Source organism: Salvia hispanica, chromosome 1, assembly GCF_029641045.1.
Source record: "Salvia hispanica isolate PSC_SH4W2 chromosome 1, Shi_PSC_v1, whole genome shotgun sequence".
Classification (NCBI taxonomy): Eukaryota; Viridiplantae; Streptophyta; class Magnoliopsida; order Lamiales; family Lamiaceae; genus Salvia; species Salvia hispanica.
This window is the reverse complement of record NC_142692.1, coordinates 15,989,079-16,007,836: the sequence shown is the minus strand read 5'-3', so window position 1 is coordinate 16,007,836 and position 18,758 is coordinate 15,989,079. Positions and strand designations below refer to the sequence as shown.

The following is an 18,758-nucleotide window of genomic DNA, read 5'->3' as shown; positions in this document are numbered from 1 at the left end:
AACATCGATATCCTTTCTGGTTTATACCATATCCCACAAACACACATTTAAGGGCACAAGGAGAGAGTTTGGTACGGTCATTTTTGGGAATATGTACAAATACTGAACATCCAAAAACACGGGGTTTTAGAGATAAAGTAGATGGGACTGTGGCTAAGGAAGATAAGGCTTGGAGAGGAGATTTCATGCTTAGGGTGCGAGTAGGAAGGCGATTGAGAAGGTAAATGGAAGTAGCAACAGCTTCTAACCAGAAATATTTTGGTACCTTTGAATCAAGAAGGAGAGCTCTAGTCATTTCAAGGACAACCCTATTTTTTCGCTCGGCTACCCCATTTTGTTCAGGTGTATAGGCACAAGATGTTTGATGTAATAACCCTTTTTCGGCACAAAAAACTTTCATTTTTGAGTTCACGAATTCCCCACCATTATCGGACCTAAGAATTTGGATCTTAGTTTGGAACTGGGTAAGAATCATAGAGTAAAAATCGACAAACTTAGAAAAGACATCGGATTTATTTTTTAAAAAATAGACCCATGTCATTCTAGTGCAATCATCAATGAATAGGACAAAATAACGGAACCCATGTCCCCCAACAATAGGAGACGGACCCCACACATCAGAATGTATTAAAGAAAACACAGAATCAGCTCTAGTATCAGAAGAAGGAAAAGATTGTCTATGACTCTTAGCCAAAACACAAGTCTCGCAATTAAAAGCCGAAGTCGAAACAAGACCAGGAAATAAAACTTTCAAATAACCTAGAGATGGATGTCCGAACCGCCTATGCCACAACATGGGGTCCTGTTCTGAAGTTCCTTGAGCTAACATCACTTTGCACGATTGAGCAATCTCATCCACATAGTACAACCCGTGGTTCTCAGTGCCACGCCCAATAATTGCTCCCGTCCGAATACCCTGTAAAACACAAAATGTAGGATGCATCAAAAGGGTGCAATCAAGTTCCTTTGTTACTTGGCTGACAGACATCAATTTTTGGCACAGAGATGGAACATAAAGACAATTGGACAGAGTTAAAGATGGAGAAATTCGAATAGTGCCAGCGCCCTCCACCCGAGCTAGTTCTCCGCTGGCAGTTTCAACATATTTTCGCCGTGACGTTGTTAAGCTACATAAATCTGCCAAGTCATACGTCATAGTATCAGTAGCACCGCAATCAAAAATCCATCTTTTATCTTTCTTACCCCCAGTAGACTGTACATTACACAATCGAGCTATAGAAGAATCATCCATGGTAGACCAATTTTTATGTCCTAAAACAGGATTTAAAAAACATTGGTTGGCAGGTTCGGATTTATTTGGATTTTGGGGTTCAGTTTGGTAAGTATTGACTGAATGGGGCATTTTTTCGAATTTTCCGGAACTTGGGGGGGTTCTGGGTAAAGTATGGGGGGGATTTTGTAATAAAGGGGACAAATGAGGGTTTGGGATTAAAATCCCAAACCCAATACCTTCACTTGCGTTCCCACACCGCGCTCTTGCTATCTCCACCGTCGCCCCCGCATCGCCATCGCCATCGCCTTCGACCGTTGCCCACCACCCACCTCCGATTGGCTCTTCAATCGTCATTCTGGGGTCGTTGCCGGCGTAGGTAGCCTTTTGGCTGCCCGCCGTGGCGACGGCTCCAGTACTTTCCTCCCGCCGGTAACCGTGTAGCTGTGGTGGCTGCTGATTCCGGGCGTGTGGTGGGGCTGGTGGTCTGTTCTGAGTAGGTGGTGGTGGCTGACAGAATCGAGCTCCAAGGCCGGCCCCAATTCTTGCTTCCCCTGATTCGACGGTCGGTGTAACCGACGGCTTCCAAACCGCGGTACGCCTTTCTTGTTTGACGATGCCAAAAGCTTCGTCAGCTGTTGTATCATCCCCAAACTTGAGGATTTCTCTCTGGAGGCTGTCGTATTTGTTGTTGAGGAGTTTGAATCCTATTGAAACTGATTCAATTGATTTGGCCATTTGAATTGGATATCACTTGATTTTGGTTAGCAGGTTTGAGATTGGAAAAAAAAGGAACCGTATATTGCTAGATCTTGGCCGGAGGGCTGGAAAGGTACTGAACGATGATGAAGAAAAATTCTGAGTTCGAGCTTTCTGATTTTGGATTGAAAAAAAAAAAAATTAGGATCGAAACATTGCTCGTGATACCATGTTGAATAATCAGATATTGAACATTGGAGAAGATTGTTTATTCACTGAATTATATTTTGAGGATACAATGTATATTGGTATTTATAGGGCAAGAAATATAAATGCATCTAGGGACTAGACAACTTGGAACTCTTCATTATAAATACTATCTCCCCTTTCCAATAGGTTGGGAATTCCTAATTCTCTTTCCAACATCCTTGAGACACCCAAATTCTATTTCCAACATTAGGTGTTTATCAATATTAACTATAGTTAAAATGTCAAAAGGTAATAGTATAATTGATTATAGTACTATATAAAAGTTGCTTGATTGAACAAACTTCCTGATTTTTTCAGCCATTTTACCATTTTCTCATTAATTTCAAAATGAGCGCATATAACTTCAATGAATTATATTTTATCCGTACGTCTCAGGTTAATTTATTGACTAATTTGGTGGTTGAACCGTTTCTCGGAAATTAGTGAAATGTTAATCCCATTTTAAACAATTTTTAACATTAGGTTGGTAGTTTTGGTTGCAACCATGCATCCATACTTTATAAGACCAATCGTTCCAACGTATTTGACTATTATTTACAAGTAATATTGACACGATATCTCGTACAAGAGTTAGAACGATCATAAGTACGGAGTATATCTATTTTGATGTGATTTAGTTGCTGACATAAAATGATACTCCTTCCATCTCTTATAATCTACATTTGATCTGGTACGGGTTTTAATAAATGTAATAAAAAGTGAGTTGAAACGTTAGTGTCATGTGGATCCTACTTTCATATATTAATTTTATAATAAAATGAGAGTGAGAATGAGTTAGTGGAATGTTGGGTCCACTACCAAGAATGGTAAAAATGAAAGGTGATAATTTTTAGGGACGGACGAAAATAAAAATAAGTGACAAATTTTCAGTAACGGAGGGAGTAAAATCCATGGTACGAAGGGTCACAGTCTCAAGTATCATATTCCTTCCGTCCACCAATATAAGACCATATTTGACTGGATACGAGTTTTAAGAAATATAGTAGAAAGTGAGTTAAAAACTTAAAATGGTTAGTGGAAGGTCATTCCTACTTTTATATACTCCATCTGCCCCAAATGAAACATTTTCCTTTTTGAGTTGTCCCAATAAAAATGAAACATTTCCTAAAATAGAAACACCACTATCTATACCTTTTCTTCTCTCTTACTCTACTCTCTTTTTATTAACTCACAAAACAACACCGCATAAAATCTCTTGCCGAAAACCAAATGTTGCATATTTATTGGGACGGATGGAATATTAATTTTATAATAAAATATGAGTCAAATGAAAAGTTTATTGGTGGACGGACGAAAATGGCAAAATGAAAAGTTTATAGGTGAACGAAGGGAGTAGTAATTCATAAATGTAATGTTAATTTAAGTTGTGCTAGCAAATAATTCAAATTTTCTTAAACAAATTAACTTCAAATTGTGATAATTTACTCCTCCCTCCGTCCCATTTTAAGAGTCACATTTTGCCATAAAAGTCCATCCCAGTTAGGGCATCCACAATGGGACGCCCTAAGCGACGCCCTATGCACCACCACGTCAGCATTTTATCCTCCTCCTATTCCACCTGCAGAGGCGGACTATAGCCCGCCCTAAGCATTTTTCTATTATTTGAATATTTAAATACTTCAAAATTTGGAAAACTAACTTCATTTCATTAAAATTCAAACATTACAATACGAAAAAAAAAAACTACAATTTCTCAACGGCGGCGGTTGCGGTTCCGGTTCCAAACTTCTTCAATCATGTCGGTCATGAGCTGAGTATGGTCTTGTTGGTTGCGCATTGAGGCCTATCGCTGTAGAACCGCACCGAAGCCAGTCGGTAATCCTCGAGTGACAGGCGAGGTCGCCGTGCTGGAGCTAGATCCGGCTTCATCATCCACCCAATTGGTGACATGTCCACGTTCTTGTTCGACTATCATGTTATGCATGATGATGCACGCATACATGACGTCGGCGATGACGTCCTTGTACCAGAAACGCGCCGGACCTTTCACGATTGCCCACCGCGATTAGAGCACCCCAAAAGCCCGCTGCACATCCTTCCGCGCAGACTCCTGCTTTGCCGCAAACAAGACTCTCCTCTCACCAATTGGGCAGCTGATCGTCTTCAAAAAAACAGGACACCTAGGGTATATGCCATTGGCCAAGTAGTACCCCATATGATGTGTGCGGCCGTTGGCAGTGAACTGAATGGCCAGACCGCGACCCCTGCACTGATCGGCGAATAGGGTGGACGAGTTGAGGACGTTGATGTCGTTGTTCGACCTGGCTACACCAAAGTAGGCATGTCAGATCCAGAGGCGGTGGTCAGCGACGGCTTCTAGGATCATCGTCGGGTGGCTGCCCTTGTAGCCGCTAGTAAATTGGCCTCTCCAGGCCGTCGGGCAGTTCTTCCACTGCCAGTGCATACAGTCGATGCTCCCTAACATCCCAGGGAAGCCGTGCACCGTCTCGTGCATCCGCATCAGGCTCTGGCAATCGTCAGCAGCCGGGCGTCGCAAATATGTGTCGCCAAAAGCCTGCACAACTAACTTACAAAATTTCTTCAGACATTCGCGGCCAGTTGTATCCCCAACGTGGAGGTACTCGTCGAACATATCCGCTGTTGTGCCGTAGGCCAACTGGCGGATCGCAACCGTGCACTTCTGCAACAGCGTAAGTCCGGGTCTGCCGATCCCGTCTTCTCGATACTGGAAGTACTCATCACGGCCCTCCAACGTGTGCACAATGCGGAGAGAAAGATCTCGGCTCATTCTAAAACGGCGGTGAAAAACATTCGGGCCCCACCTTGGATTCTCGGCAAAATAATCTGCGAACAAACGTTCGTGCGCTACGTCGTGCTCGCGGGGGACAAACGTCCGACGTCGTATCGGGCGAGGGACCCGCGCCTCCGCCTCCGCCGCCGCCTGCTCCCGCTGCATTTGTGCCAAGCATTCCGCCTTGGCTTCATTAACGGCATCGAACAAGGCTCGAGTCAAGGCCCGTCTGCAGCCATCCGATGTACTCAAATCGTAGTCGTCGGGATTCATTTTTGAGTCGATGAGAGAGAATAATTGAAGAGAAATTGAAGGGATGTGAAATTGGAGTGTGTGAAATGGTAGTGAATAGTAGTGTTTAAATAAGAAAAAAAAATTCAAAAAATTCAAAAAAAAAAAAGGAAACGCGTGCCCATCGTCCGCGTCGTCCACAGTGGCGGACGATGGGTATCCTCCGCGCACCGTCCGCGGACGATGGTTAAACCATCGTCCGCCCCATTGCGGATGCCCTTAAGAGTCACATTTAGAATTTTCCATATTTGGTCATACAATTTTACCCTATTGTTCATCAAAATATTATTATCTATATTAAAATAAATCAAAACAAAAACAAAAAATCAAAAAGTCAAAAAGCGACCCACCTTCAACCAACTCAATTCATTTATTACACACTCCATCATCTCACTTAATTTATTACATACACACTTCACTATCTCACTTCATTTATTACGCACCCACCATCTCACTTCATTAAATTTCTTAAAACTCGTGGCATAAGTAAATGGCACTTGGGAGCAGTTGATAATTAACCTACCTAACTTTGATAAACTTTGCAAAACTAGTTGAACTGGTACGTGTCACGCATATGGACTCTAGAGGAATTACCATGGTTGAATTTTGATTGGTTGGATTGGATGAGAGAAATTATTTGACTTATGGATCGAGTTATTTGCTATTCATGAGGACTTTAATCAGAAACAAATACATGCTTTTAACGTCTAAATTCTAATCGTTAAAAGCCTCTCGAGATGAAGGCTGAAAAATACACACACACACACAGAGTCATGTAAAGTATATGAGTTTTACTACAAACATAAGAGTCGGTAAAAGAACCTCAATACTCTAGGTGAGAACAATGAAACAAATATCAAGTGAATTCAAATTGAATAAACTGCCTACTGAAATCAATATTGTGTATTTTTACCTAAACCAGACTACCAAAAAAGTAACTGTGCTAAAGATTAATGACATATACGGCTTTCCACCCGAAAACACATGCCTGTATCCATACCTAATCCTTCGATGATGAGTTGGGGGCACGTTCCTTTTCCAGTGGAGATTGCGTAGAATTTCTAAGCTTCATGTCCGCACTCTGCGATAGCTGCTGCTCCTGCTGAAACTGGTGGAGCTGACGCTGCTGAAATTGGTGCTGTTGCTGCTTCTGAGAATGCAGCTGGAGCTGCTGAAGTTGTTGAGCCGTTAACATTGTGTTCATTGAGTGGTTGTTGGAGAAATATTGCTGATTAGCTCCATAGGACGCAGGAAAGCTCATCATAGTTCCACCATTAGACATTGGCTGACCAGTCAAAACCTTGAGATGTTGAATTTCTTCTTTCAACGCATCATTCAAAGCTGAAATTCGAGTGCAAGAGAATATCTGTTAGTTTTTATTGTGTAATATACGGCTTGGAAATATCAATCCAGTATTACAAATACATTCCTATTCAATATTCTAAGAAGCAAAATAGTTTGTTACGTGGTTATCTTTAAGAGTCGCATATCAAACTTTTTTACACATAGATTCATAGTATAATTTATTCACCCAAACCAACACACCGAGACTGATAAGATATAATAAGAGTAAATTATCTCTGACCATTATCGAAAAACTTATACTCCTACCAGATTACCAGTTACTTCTTGCAAAACAAAAATTAAGGCCAGTACTTCACTTCCTTCTCGAACTCATTTTGCACCTTCTTATTTCAATTGTTTCAAGCTAGATAGGACAGAGCGTGCAAGAAACAGAAGGATAAAAGTGTACTTTTAGATACAGTTAAGCAAAGATATTTTTACCATCTTGTAAATGCACTTGTTGTTCCATCGTCTGCAAGCGTAATTTGAGTTCACTATTTTCAGCTGTAAGACCATTTGTATCTCTCTGCGTAAAAGTTCAAGAAACAGTTGTCATTCTATAGAGATACAAAAATATGAGAACCGAAAAACAAAACAGAGAAGCATGCATGATTACATGGGCAAAAAGTACAATAACCAAAGAAGAACTGTGCAATTCTGTCATTTCAGCCAAGCCAAATCACATTCTTTTCCAGATAATATGCAATACCACTCATTAAAACATAAACCAATTTTTTACACTGCATATTATTCGTTAAACTCTTCCTTTATTCCATCACCCATTTACATAATCTTAATCCATCTATTGTCTAGTGGTGAAGCTTCAGTCAATAAGCATATGCCTCAGAGGATGTTTATTTATTTCGGCAGAGTAGGAAAGTGGGATTTTGACCAGTTGAGCCAGAAGCCAGCATATAATAGCAATTGATATAGGAAAGAGGGTTAAAATCACCTGCAGTAGAGTTAACTGTGCAGACAACGAAGTCGCTTCTGTTTGCAGAGTCTGCACTTTCCTTTCAAGTTCAGCGATATACCTCATCTTCCGTTCCTTTGATCTTGCTGCTGACTGCCTATTTGCCCAAATCCTATTACATGAAAGCATGAGACATGCTAGTCAGATAATATTGACACATTCTTACAAATCATAACAGGGAATGTGCCTATAGTAACTGAAAAGCTAATATAGTACTACAAAATAGAAAGACATAAATAAAGGCTACTGGGAATTCAGGTCAACTATAAATATGTATTGGAATAATTATTCACATGCTTAATTTTAATGTTATCTCCAACTCAATCCAAACAAAGATAATAAACAAATGAAGGCTGCAAACTTATAATTCCATAAATTGCAGTACTACAGATTAAGAAAATAGACAAAACTTATATCACCAACCAAAATGTAAATTTAGACAGATGCAGAAAAAGTAAAGATCCTAATCTTGATTAAATAGTATTAAATGCACATTACTGCAATAAATTGACTAAACCAGAGAAAGTAATATTAAATTTGCAAATCTATCATGGAATAAAGGTAAGGAAACATACTACTCAGCGAGAATGACGATGTTACCTCTTAGCACGCTTTGGATCAACAAGAGCAAGCTCAGCGAGCTTAGCAGCAGACATGGCCTTCTTGGCATCTGCAGAAGCTGGATCTTCTGAACCAGACATGAACATCTCAGATTTAATAGTAGTCGAACCATCCATCGACTGGCTATGCTGATGCCTAATCCTTGGTTTCTCACTTAAAGATTGATTAGCTGCTCCAAAAGGACCAGACGAAAGACCTTGCTGCGCTGCCATTGCATTAGACGATTCACCAGCTTCGAACGATGAAGTTGCTGACGTAGAATTGAACTTATCCATGTCAAGATACATAGAAAACAAGTCATCCTCAGTATCATCGGAAAACGAGGGCCCATCCAATCCACCAACAACGCCCAAATCACTGTCAAAGCTAATATCATCCGGAAGGGTAAGAATCTCGGAGTGAGCACGTCGATGACCCATATGCTTTGGTGGATTGTCGGGCATGCGGCTTATATCATGACTAAATTGCCTGGAATCCGAAGGCACGCCATGACCAAAATGACCCTGCTCCGATGAACTGCCCGGCCCTAGCGGAGGCAAACTCGACAAACCAGTCTGCTCCGGCTTGGCATTGTAACTACTCCCAGGCGGTGGGAAAACAGAGTACCTCCCCGAGGGCGGAAGTATGTTCCCATGGTGAGACTTCTCCTTATCCATCATCCACAACCTCTAAAGCCAAACGCAGTTTACACAAGAAGCTCAGAAGACTACAAACATCAAATTTCTCGGAAATGACCGCTCTAATTCTCCTAAATCTCCTAAATCTCCTAAATTTGAATCGTAGCTAATAAAAACCCTAAACAAGTAGAGTAAGATTTCTATGTTAACAGTAAATAGGTAGAGTAAATCATCAAAGAAGCTAAATCGGAAACCCTAGGCGCAAATACAACCAATCACATGAACAAAGCAGAGATCTGCTTACTCAATAATCTTCAAATAAACTTTTACACTTAAAAAATTAAATCACAACATTAATACAGGGAATGTGTACATGAATCGCAGAAAGCTGATGCATTATTTTAAAAAAACTCATGAAAGCAACAAGGATAGCAGGAAAACCGGAAAAAAAAAATTAAAAAAAAAGAGACAGGAAAGTGCTTACAACAAACAGAATAAGTTTCTAGTAATTCTTTTTTTGTCACTCCGATTAGATCTCAAAAGGAGTATGAAGCGCGGGGAATCCGGAGCAGCTTTCTCACATGAGAAAGAGAGAAGACAAATCGGCTTTCACATGGTCAGAAGATTAGGAAGCTTCAATGAGACGATGAATATATATACATATATATACACACACACACATTGTGTGTATGAGTGTGTTCTCATTAAAAAGGGGTCGATTATTTAATAAAAGTGACGTGGTGATATGGGCAGGATATATCCTCTGGGGTATGGACAATGGGTCCATTAATTTTAAAATATACTACTACTCCTACTACTAATTATTTTATTTTCTCAATTTCATAGTAATTATTTTTTAATAACAGCTGTTTTTATAAGATCAATACTTGGTTTGTATTTCTCAACATATTTCTATAAATTGAAAAGCGAGATTTTGAATTATTTTCTTGTGGAATAGATTAGTAAGGTATGTTTATTAATCGTTGTAAATTAATTAGGAAGTAATCCATAACTATTTTACAGCATTATTTTTAAATTTGGATTCTCTATTTTAAGTAGGTTGGTCATGTGTGTTAATAATCATCCAAGTTAGATGTTAAAAGATATTTCAAAAGATTTACAAGTAAGATCAAATTCATTGACGCAAATCTTTCTATCTGTAATAAAATTCGGATTTGTACGAACATTTTATTTAAATATTAATAGAATTTTAAATTTAAAAGGTGGAAAAATTCACATAAAGTAGCTTCTTGGATTGTGAATAACAATAATAAATTATTACCTCTGTCTATTCATTGACGCCAATCTTTCTATCTGTAATAAATTTCAGATTAATACGGACATTTTATTTAAATATTACTCAAATGGAACCTTAAATTTAAAGGATGAAAAAATCGCATAAAGTAGCTGCTTGGATTGAGAATAACAAGAGTGAATTAATACCTCCGACCTCCGTCTAGAAACTTTCCTAGCAACAAAAGTTTTGATCACAATCGATAAAGTAAAAAGTATAGAAAGAAAAAAATTATTGACAAAAAAGTATTATGACAGAAATTATTAAAAATTATTAAGTATTAGAGTATTAATGGAGAATAAATCTCGACCCGACCATTCATGAGTCATACGAGGGAATGGAATAAGGGTCTACCGATCTAGAGTTCCTTGTCTTGTTATTTTCTGTAGCTAAATTAAATGAAGTGACTGACCTACTACTCGCTAGTAGGGAAGGAACGAGGAGCTAAGTAGCTAGTTGTCTTGAAGCTATCTCTTACTTGTTCTTGCTTGCTTGATGTTACTTCCTTGCACTCTTAAGTCAATCTCATTAGGACACTCACAATGGAGGCCTTAAATCCGGAGCCCATTTCAGAGCTTATCTCCATTTTTATTGTCACGCTAGCAACCCGTTTTCTTATAATGAGAGCCCATCTCATGAGGCCTATCTCATTTCCACATCATCATCAGTATTTTCTTTTATTTTTAATGTCAATATCTAAATAATATAAATTAAAATACATAATAAATTAACTCTTTGATGTATTACAATATTGGAAAAAAGAATATAACAAGAAGTAAATTTCAATAAAATTATCGTCGGAATCGGAAGAGGAATTAAAAGACGTTTCAAGTGACAAAAAATAGTAAGCAGAGAAGAATGTGGGTGTGTGAAATGAATGTGATTGTAAGGTATTTATAATAGGAGAAGAAATTTAATAAATTAATTTTTTGAAAAATTTGATTATTGGCTCGGCGCCCCGCAATGGGGGCCTATCTTGGGGCCGATTGAGAGCAGATGGCGGATCGGCTGAGGCGTATGATGTTGGGGAGGGGGGGCATTGGTGAGTGTTGATAAACTCCCTCTCCGCAGTGGGAGCCAATCGACGGTTATGGGATGGTCGATCGCTCGGCCTTTTTCAATCGGCCACCATAGTAAATGCTCTTAGAGACAAAAAAGTTATTAAAAATAGAAATAGACTATTTTTAAAATACACACTAAAATGAGGCTGAGCGATCGGTCACCGTAGTGAATGCTCTTAGAGATAAAAAAAAAGTTATTTAAAAAGGAAGTAGACTATTTTAAAGTGAATTACTTTCTATTTTTTAAAAACGAAGTGAATAGAACAATTTTTAAATTAAAAAAAAATGGAAAAATTGGCACAAATTAGCTACCTGTATCGAGACTATGGAAATTTACATACTCACCCATCCCACATAAGTTAAACATATTTTTTTTGGGGTTGTCTCATTATAAGTGGCATATTTCCTTTTATGATAATAAAGGAACATTCTATCTTTCTCTTACTTTATCTTCTTTTCTATTTTTTCTCAATATTTTTTTTCTCACTCTTATTTTATTCTTTTTTATTTAACCACTAAATATCATTATCTAAAAATTTGCGCCAAAAAAAATGTGTGATCACATATAATGGGACGAAAAGATTACTACAATGTACTATGTCCTCCCGCCACATTACAATCTACAATAACCCATTTTTTTGTGCTAGCACTCATTATGGGAGTTATGATCTGGTGTAGAAAAAAGAAGAAACTAATGATGTGGTTGAAACATCCATTGTAGATGCCCTAACAACATATGAGGATGAGAGAGTATATTTTTCTTTTTTGAACGTCATTTAGTATCTTATGTCAAATTTTATTCATAAATAATTGGATTTTCCAGCTATTTTTTGAAGAAAAAAAATATCCCAAAAATCCATTTACAAGTTTTAGATTTTTTCAACTTTTACACAAAAATGCTACACTAGTATTTTTATCAATTCTACTCTATTTCCTCTCACATATTTCTCTCCATTAATTTTCTCTCATTTTTGTCATTTCTAAGTAAATTATTAGCCTTTAAATACATTAACTTTTTAAATTTTTTGATTTTTTCTCAAAAATTTATTTTTGAATCTAAATATGACCTTTGAGTTATTCTGATTTTTCTCCAGAAATTATTTTTTTCAAATTGAAGGTGAAATGTTCATCATAAATGTCAATGTGGCAAAAGGTGGTGATCATTAAAGGGGCGAGTACTTTTTTTAATACAAGAATGTAAGTTTTCTATGTGTGTGTTGGCCAAGCCGTGGACTGGTTGATGCTTGGACCAAAGGTTACGAAGCCGACTCCACTGTAGTACGGCCTTTAAAATTTATGTTTATTTGTCAATAAGAAAAAGATGATGTAATTTATTTGTAAATACATAAACTTTTGAGCTTTTCTAGAAATTCCCTCGAACATAGAGATTTTTTTAAAATGACTTAAATTATTCCCCCCCCCCCCCTAATAGTAGAGACTAGAGACTCTCTCCATCCTCCGAAAATAGACTAGTTTTACCATTTTGTGTCGTTGCCATTAGACCAAGTCTAAATAAAAAGTTTTTAATTAATTATATATCACTAATAATGTAGACCCCACAATCCACTAACAATACTACCACCATATTTTTCCTCTCTCTTATTTTTTCACATATTTTTTTTATTAGGACGGTCCTTAATAAATGTCTCATTTCACTTTTACTACTTTTAGTAAATAGACCTCATATTTCACTACTCATTCTACTCACAATTATTATAAAACTAATATTCCATTCATCCCAAACTAGTTGAGGCATTTCTTTTGGACACATTATTTAAGAATTGAGTGGTAAAGGTTAAAGTGGAAAGAGTAAAAGTAAGAGAGAGGATAAAGTAAGATAGATGAATAGAGATTTATGAGAGAAGATAGACTTTTTGCCAAAAAAAAAAAAGAAATGACTCAATTACTGTAGGACATTCTAAAAATGAATACTCCCTCGTCCCCGTAGTAGATGTCACACTTGGGAGTTGAAACGTGATTTTAGGAGGTGTTATTTTGTGTGTTAAGTGGAAAGAGAAAATAATATAGGTGTTATTTTGTGTGTTAAGTGGAAAGAGAAAATAATATATTTATATTAATGTGAGAGAGAACTTTTTTCAAAAAAGGAAATGTGACATCTTTTGTGGGACAAACTAAAACGGAAAGTGAGACATCTATTATGGGACGGAGGAAGTACGACTCAACTATCTTGGGACGGAGATAATATATAAAAGTAGGGAGGGGTCTACATCCCATTAACTTTTTCCAACCACTTTCTTCCACAAAGTTAAACAATTTCTTAAAATCCGCACCGATCAAGTATGAGACATTTAATGAGGACCAGAGGGAGTATTACATAAACGGATCCAGTCTAGGCCAAGCCACCTCCAGTGGGACTTGCCGGTGCTGGACCCTGTAACCCCACCATTAGTGCTGCCCCACAAAGTTTGAGTGTGACTGAGACTGAAACTTTTGAGATGGAAAGAAATGTACCGATGAAGAGGAGAAAGGCAATGTAAGGAATTTCATAAATGATTAATAGCTAAAAAATACGTCAACTTTTTAATCAATTCAAATTTTTATCATAAATTTTAATTGCAGTGAAAAATATATTACAAGCCCAAAATTGGTCCTTATTAGGAGTACTTTATAAAAGTGAAAATATGATCGATCTTTCTAAATCAGATAGGGATGTCAATCGGGCTAACCCGTTCGGGTTCGGGCCAGCCCACTCGGGTCGCCGGGCTATTTGGGTGCGGGTCATTCGGGTTATGGATTTTTCGGGTCATAAATTTTCAACCCTAACCCTAACCCTAACTCGTCGGGTTTTGGGCTAACCCATCGGACTATTCGGGCCTAAAAGCTTTCGAAAATAATCTCTTGTATCAAAATTTTCTTTTTATAATTTTAAATTTTAGATACTTTTTTTTAAGTTTAGAATCATATAAAATCTTCAAATTTTCATAGTTTTCTTCAATTATACTTGAAAAGAAACATTTCATCTCGATCAACTACAATATAAATTAAAGTTTGTGTTCGTGTCATTATTATGGCATTGTTCATAACTAATTCTTTATGAAAATTAAAAATCATACCTTACATGAATCATTATTAAAATGATAAATATATTAAGATTTTGATGGGTTAGTTCTTAATTTTGTCTTTATTGGTTTTGGTGGTGGTAAGACACTAGTGTAGGGGTGGCAAATCGTGCGTGTCGGGTCGTTATCGTGTCGACACGATAACGACACGAACACGATAACAACAAACACGAACACGACCCGATAAGAAAACCTCAAACACGAACACGAACACGAACACGACCCGTTACCCTCATAGACGAACACGACACGAACACATTAACGACACGAACCGTTTCGGGTCAACACGACACGAACACGACATGAACCCATTAATGACACGAAAATAAGTATTGAAAAATGAAAATAATAAGAATAATAGTATTAAAATATTATGTGTTAACGGATAACACGAACACGACACGAACACGCATTGTTAACGGATAACACGAACCCGACACGAACACGACATGAAATTTTCGTGTCCTTAATGGGTCGACCCGATAAGGACACGAACACGATAAGGTCTGACCCAAACCCATTAATTTCGTGCCGGTTCGTGTCGTGTTATCGTGTCGTGTCAAAAATTGTCAGCCCTACACTAGTGGCAGATGATGGGACGGTGCAATAATGAGTTGAGATGGAACTTGAAAGCTGATATTGTGGGAAAAGTGTAGAATGAAGATTGAATAAGACTAATGATTGTGTAGAATGAAGATTGGGGATTCAAAAATATAAAAAACCCCTAAAACTTAATATTTTATAATTTAAACTCACAACCCGTTCGGGCCGACCCGTTTAACCCGCCAACCCATTCGGGCCAACCCGTTTAGCCCATTTTGTATTCGGGTAATAAAATTAAAGCCCTAATCCGCTCATATTATCGGGTTGTTCGAGCCGGCCCACGGATTTCGGGTTGAATTAACATCCCTAAAATCAGGGGTTGAATTCTATAGCCCGGGCCCTAATCATTTTCAATTTCAATTTCAAAATTCTAAAAAAGTGCTCTTATTGGAATATATTGGAATATATTACAAGAAAATAGGCTATCACAATATTTAACTTATGACACTTTATAAAAGACATCATCTAAAATATCCTATCAATACACATTCCTTTTGCTACATTTATATCAAATAATGTTATAAAATGCAAACTCATAAATTATATACACTCCAAATTTTTTAACACAATATCAACAGAGTATAAAATTTCAAGATTTTGAGTCAACACAATCTCAATACAATGTCAACACAATTTCAACACAGCATCAACCGTTGACATTGTATTCACATTTTTTGTTGCTATTATTTTATCATCTATTGATATTTTCCAATGTTCCAAATCATAGTTTGGAGTTTGTACGATATTTAGAATTTGCATTTGATCACATTTCTTCACTTATATACGTAAAAAGGTTTGTATATATTCTATATAAAAATTAATTTAACTTAATTAATCTAACTATTATTTTTTCAATAATCATAATTAAAAAAAAACTCTGTCCATGATTCAGTTATTGTTAAAAAATTAGAAGCACTGTGAATAAAATATTACTCAAATAACAGTAATTATGACTAACAATTTGAACAATAATTAGCACTGATTTGGATTAAGATATACTTTTGCTCAATAATATCATTATTTTTATTTGGAGATCATACGTGATTAAGATATACTTTTGCTCAATAATTTAACTTACCACGTCAATCATTCTTTATATAATTCTAAATTTGCACTTCATCTTTTGTCCCAAAATAGGACTTTCAATTTTTAAATTGAATATTGGGCTTCACAACAAATTATCAATATTATACAACTAATTAGCGTAAGCCACGGAGCCCTAACAGAATTATCCATCTTCTCTTAGTCTTGAATCACAAAAAAGATTTCATAGCCCACTAATTAGTTTTTGTTTATGTAGTAGCTTGCTAAATGATTTTTGTTTCTGTAATGTTTATTACGTAAGAGTTTCTCGATCACAATTAACTTATCATTACCTTCTTTTCATGACAGACGCCACATTTCATTTTTGCACTCATTTGTTCTTTATATTATTGTCTATGTTATTTTACTTTTTTTTATTTTATTTTTTTATTATTATTTTTTAAAAACGAGTACAAAAATGAAGCGTGACTTGACAACTGCTATGGGCGGAGGGAGTATCATTTAATGAAATAGAGATGATGTGATTGAATGGTTGTCCAATGTATGGTAAAGCTTGACATTAATTTTAACAATCTTGATTAGTTCTTGGTACATAGACAGTGGACATATTACAATGAAGCTACTTTCCTAATGAATTCCTTAACTGTTCTTAGATTAGTGCAGATTAATATTAGTATAAAATAAAAATGTTTATACATGTTTAGTATTTTATCTTATTATTCATTATTTAATCTACTAAGTTGTACTCAAGTGAGATATTTTTTTATTCAGATATTTTTAAAAAATGATAATAAATAGTTAAAGTGGAGAGAGTAAAACTACCTGATTAATCTTATAAAATAAAAATGTTTATATATGCTTAGTATTTTATCTTATTATTGTTTATCTAATTTACTAAGTTGTACTTTCTTCGGAACTTACTTCAATTTCGGTTCGAGATATTTCGGAACCAGGACTGACAGTTTCGAACCTCAATCGGTTGTTGCTAAACCTTGGGCATGTCTACTTCACCCTAGTTGTTATCCTTCTCTACACATCTTCAATTAAGTTCAAAAGACATCTCACATGTCATTGCTTTTCTTTGTCTCCTCTCTCTCTCGGTTTAACATCTCATCCATCTTTTTTTTCGTCTTCATTTATGATTACATAGACTCCTAATTAATTTAGGCTTTTGTAGCTTTGTTTGTTGCATAAGAGTTTCTATGCTAATTATTTTTGTTGTATATTTGAGTTCCATAACCTCAAGCTAAAATCGATCATAATTTCATTGGTATTAGAATTTAATTTGCATTCTAAAATATTTTGGAGCCCCTAGAATTTCAGTTAAAGCAAAATAGAAAAAAATCGACCAACCAAAATCACTAAAATTAAACATGAAACAAGTCCCAAATGAAGTTGTTTTTGTGGTCCTCATAAGTTGAAAAATAAATCCGCACACTAAAAATTTCTCTAGTACTTGGAGATAATATTTTGGTTATTTTTGGTGTTTTAATGTTTTTGTTATAGGATGTTGACAAGTTGAGTTTTAACACATAATGGACTTTTAATGCTGCTACTTAGCTAATGAATTTATTAACTCAAATTGAGTATGATAAATCTTACAGAATGTGTTTAGCATTGTATCTTGTTATTCGTTTTCTAATTTGCTACTTTAATTTATTATCAATTATAGGCTTGGTAGGAATTTACTGAAACAAGATGGATAAAGATAAGAGTGAGAGGAATATCAAAATCAACTTCAATATTTTGTGGACTATGCTTTTCGCAATGCAAGCATGAATGACAAGATATTATGTCCATGCAAATGTTGCCAGATGAGTATATTTGTGAGTAGAGCTGAAATATTTAAATATTTGACAGTTGATGGATTTATTAGAGGGTACACCCAATGAATAGCTCATGGAGAACTTCCAAGTATTCTTTCTTCTAGACGGGAAAATTAACATTATACTTTTGGCGATGATAATATGTGGGGTTTGGTTCATGATGCCTTTGAAGTTTTAAATGAAGATGGATGCACAAAAGAATCTACAAGATCTCATATAAATGCAAAAATTGCAAATAGGCAAGCAAAAAAGTTTTAACGATTGATTGATGGTTCACAACAATAATTGTACGAAGGATGTGTTAAATTCTCAAAACCATCGTTCATAATCCATTTTGCACTTAAAAGTGTATTGGGAGATGAATAATAAAGTAATTGATATGTTTTTGGAATTATTTAGAGAAATTTTTTCAGATGTCATGATTGGCCTACCAAAATCTTACTCTAAAACGAGAAATTGATGAAAGAATTAAGATTCGGCTATGAAAAACTGATGCGATGTCATGGTTGGCCTACCGAAATTTTACTCTAAAATGAAAAATTGACGAAAGAATTAAGATTCAGCTATGAAAAACTGATGCTTATTCAAATAAAGATCTCATGCATGAGAAAAGAAAGAATGCTAAAAAATGTGGTATTTCCACTCAAATCAAGGTTGCAAATCTGATATCCCTAGATGCATGAGCCATATTCTATAGCCTAAGCCTACTATTTACACTTGAAATTTTCTATTAAATCATTGGGGATACTACATCCGTCTAAAAATTTAGAAGTTTTTTTAATTTTGGCCGTCCACAAAAAATAGACCAATTTCTATATATAGAAAGTTTTAAACATTTAAATAGTAGTACTAATAATGTGGAACTCACAATCCAACTAACACTACTTATCTCTTATTTTTTTTCTTCTTTCTTACTTTACCAATTGCACATTAATCTCGTGTCATATACATTAATTATGTATATTTTTGGTGGACGGAGGTAGTATTTTTGTGGGCAAACTTTTATATCATAATTTGACTTATGTAGATGAGTATGTCTTTATGGCATAGAC

At 36.0% G+C, this 18,758-nt stretch overlaps 1 protein-coding gene, 1 long non-coding RNA gene and 1 pseudogene across 2 annotated transcripts; 2 read left to right on the top strand and 1 right to left on the bottom strand.

Moving 5' to 3' along the window:
* Positions 1-1,487: 1,487 nt before the first annotated feature.
* On the top strand, positions 1,488-2,341 carry LOC148933330 (uncharacterized). Its single transcript, XR_016134442.1, has 2 exons — positions 1,488-1,826; positions 2,003-2,341. It is a non-coding gene; the product is annotated as an uncharacterized LOC148933330 (long non-coding RNA).
* A 3,673-nt stretch (positions 2,342-6,014) lies between these two features.
* LOC125223208 (putative transcription factor PosF21) lies at positions 6,015-9,480 on the bottom strand. Its single transcript, XM_048126231.2, has 5 exons — positions 9,283-9,480; positions 8,161-8,849; positions 7,540-7,672; positions 7,029-7,113; positions 6,015-6,584 (listed from the first exon to the last, which is right to left on the bottom strand). Exons 2-5 carry the CDS (start codon positions 8,838-8,840, stop codon positions 6,244-6,246), a joined length of 1,239 nt encoding a protein of 412 aa, XP_047982188.1. The 5' UTR covers positions 8,841-8,849; positions 9,283-9,480; the 3' UTR covers positions 6,015-6,243.
* A 1,608-nt stretch (positions 9,481-11,088) lies between these two features.
* On the top strand, positions 11,089-18,237 carry LOC148933329 (uncharacterized; annotated as a pseudogene).
* The last annotated feature ends 521 nt before the right edge of the window (positions 18,238-18,758 follow it).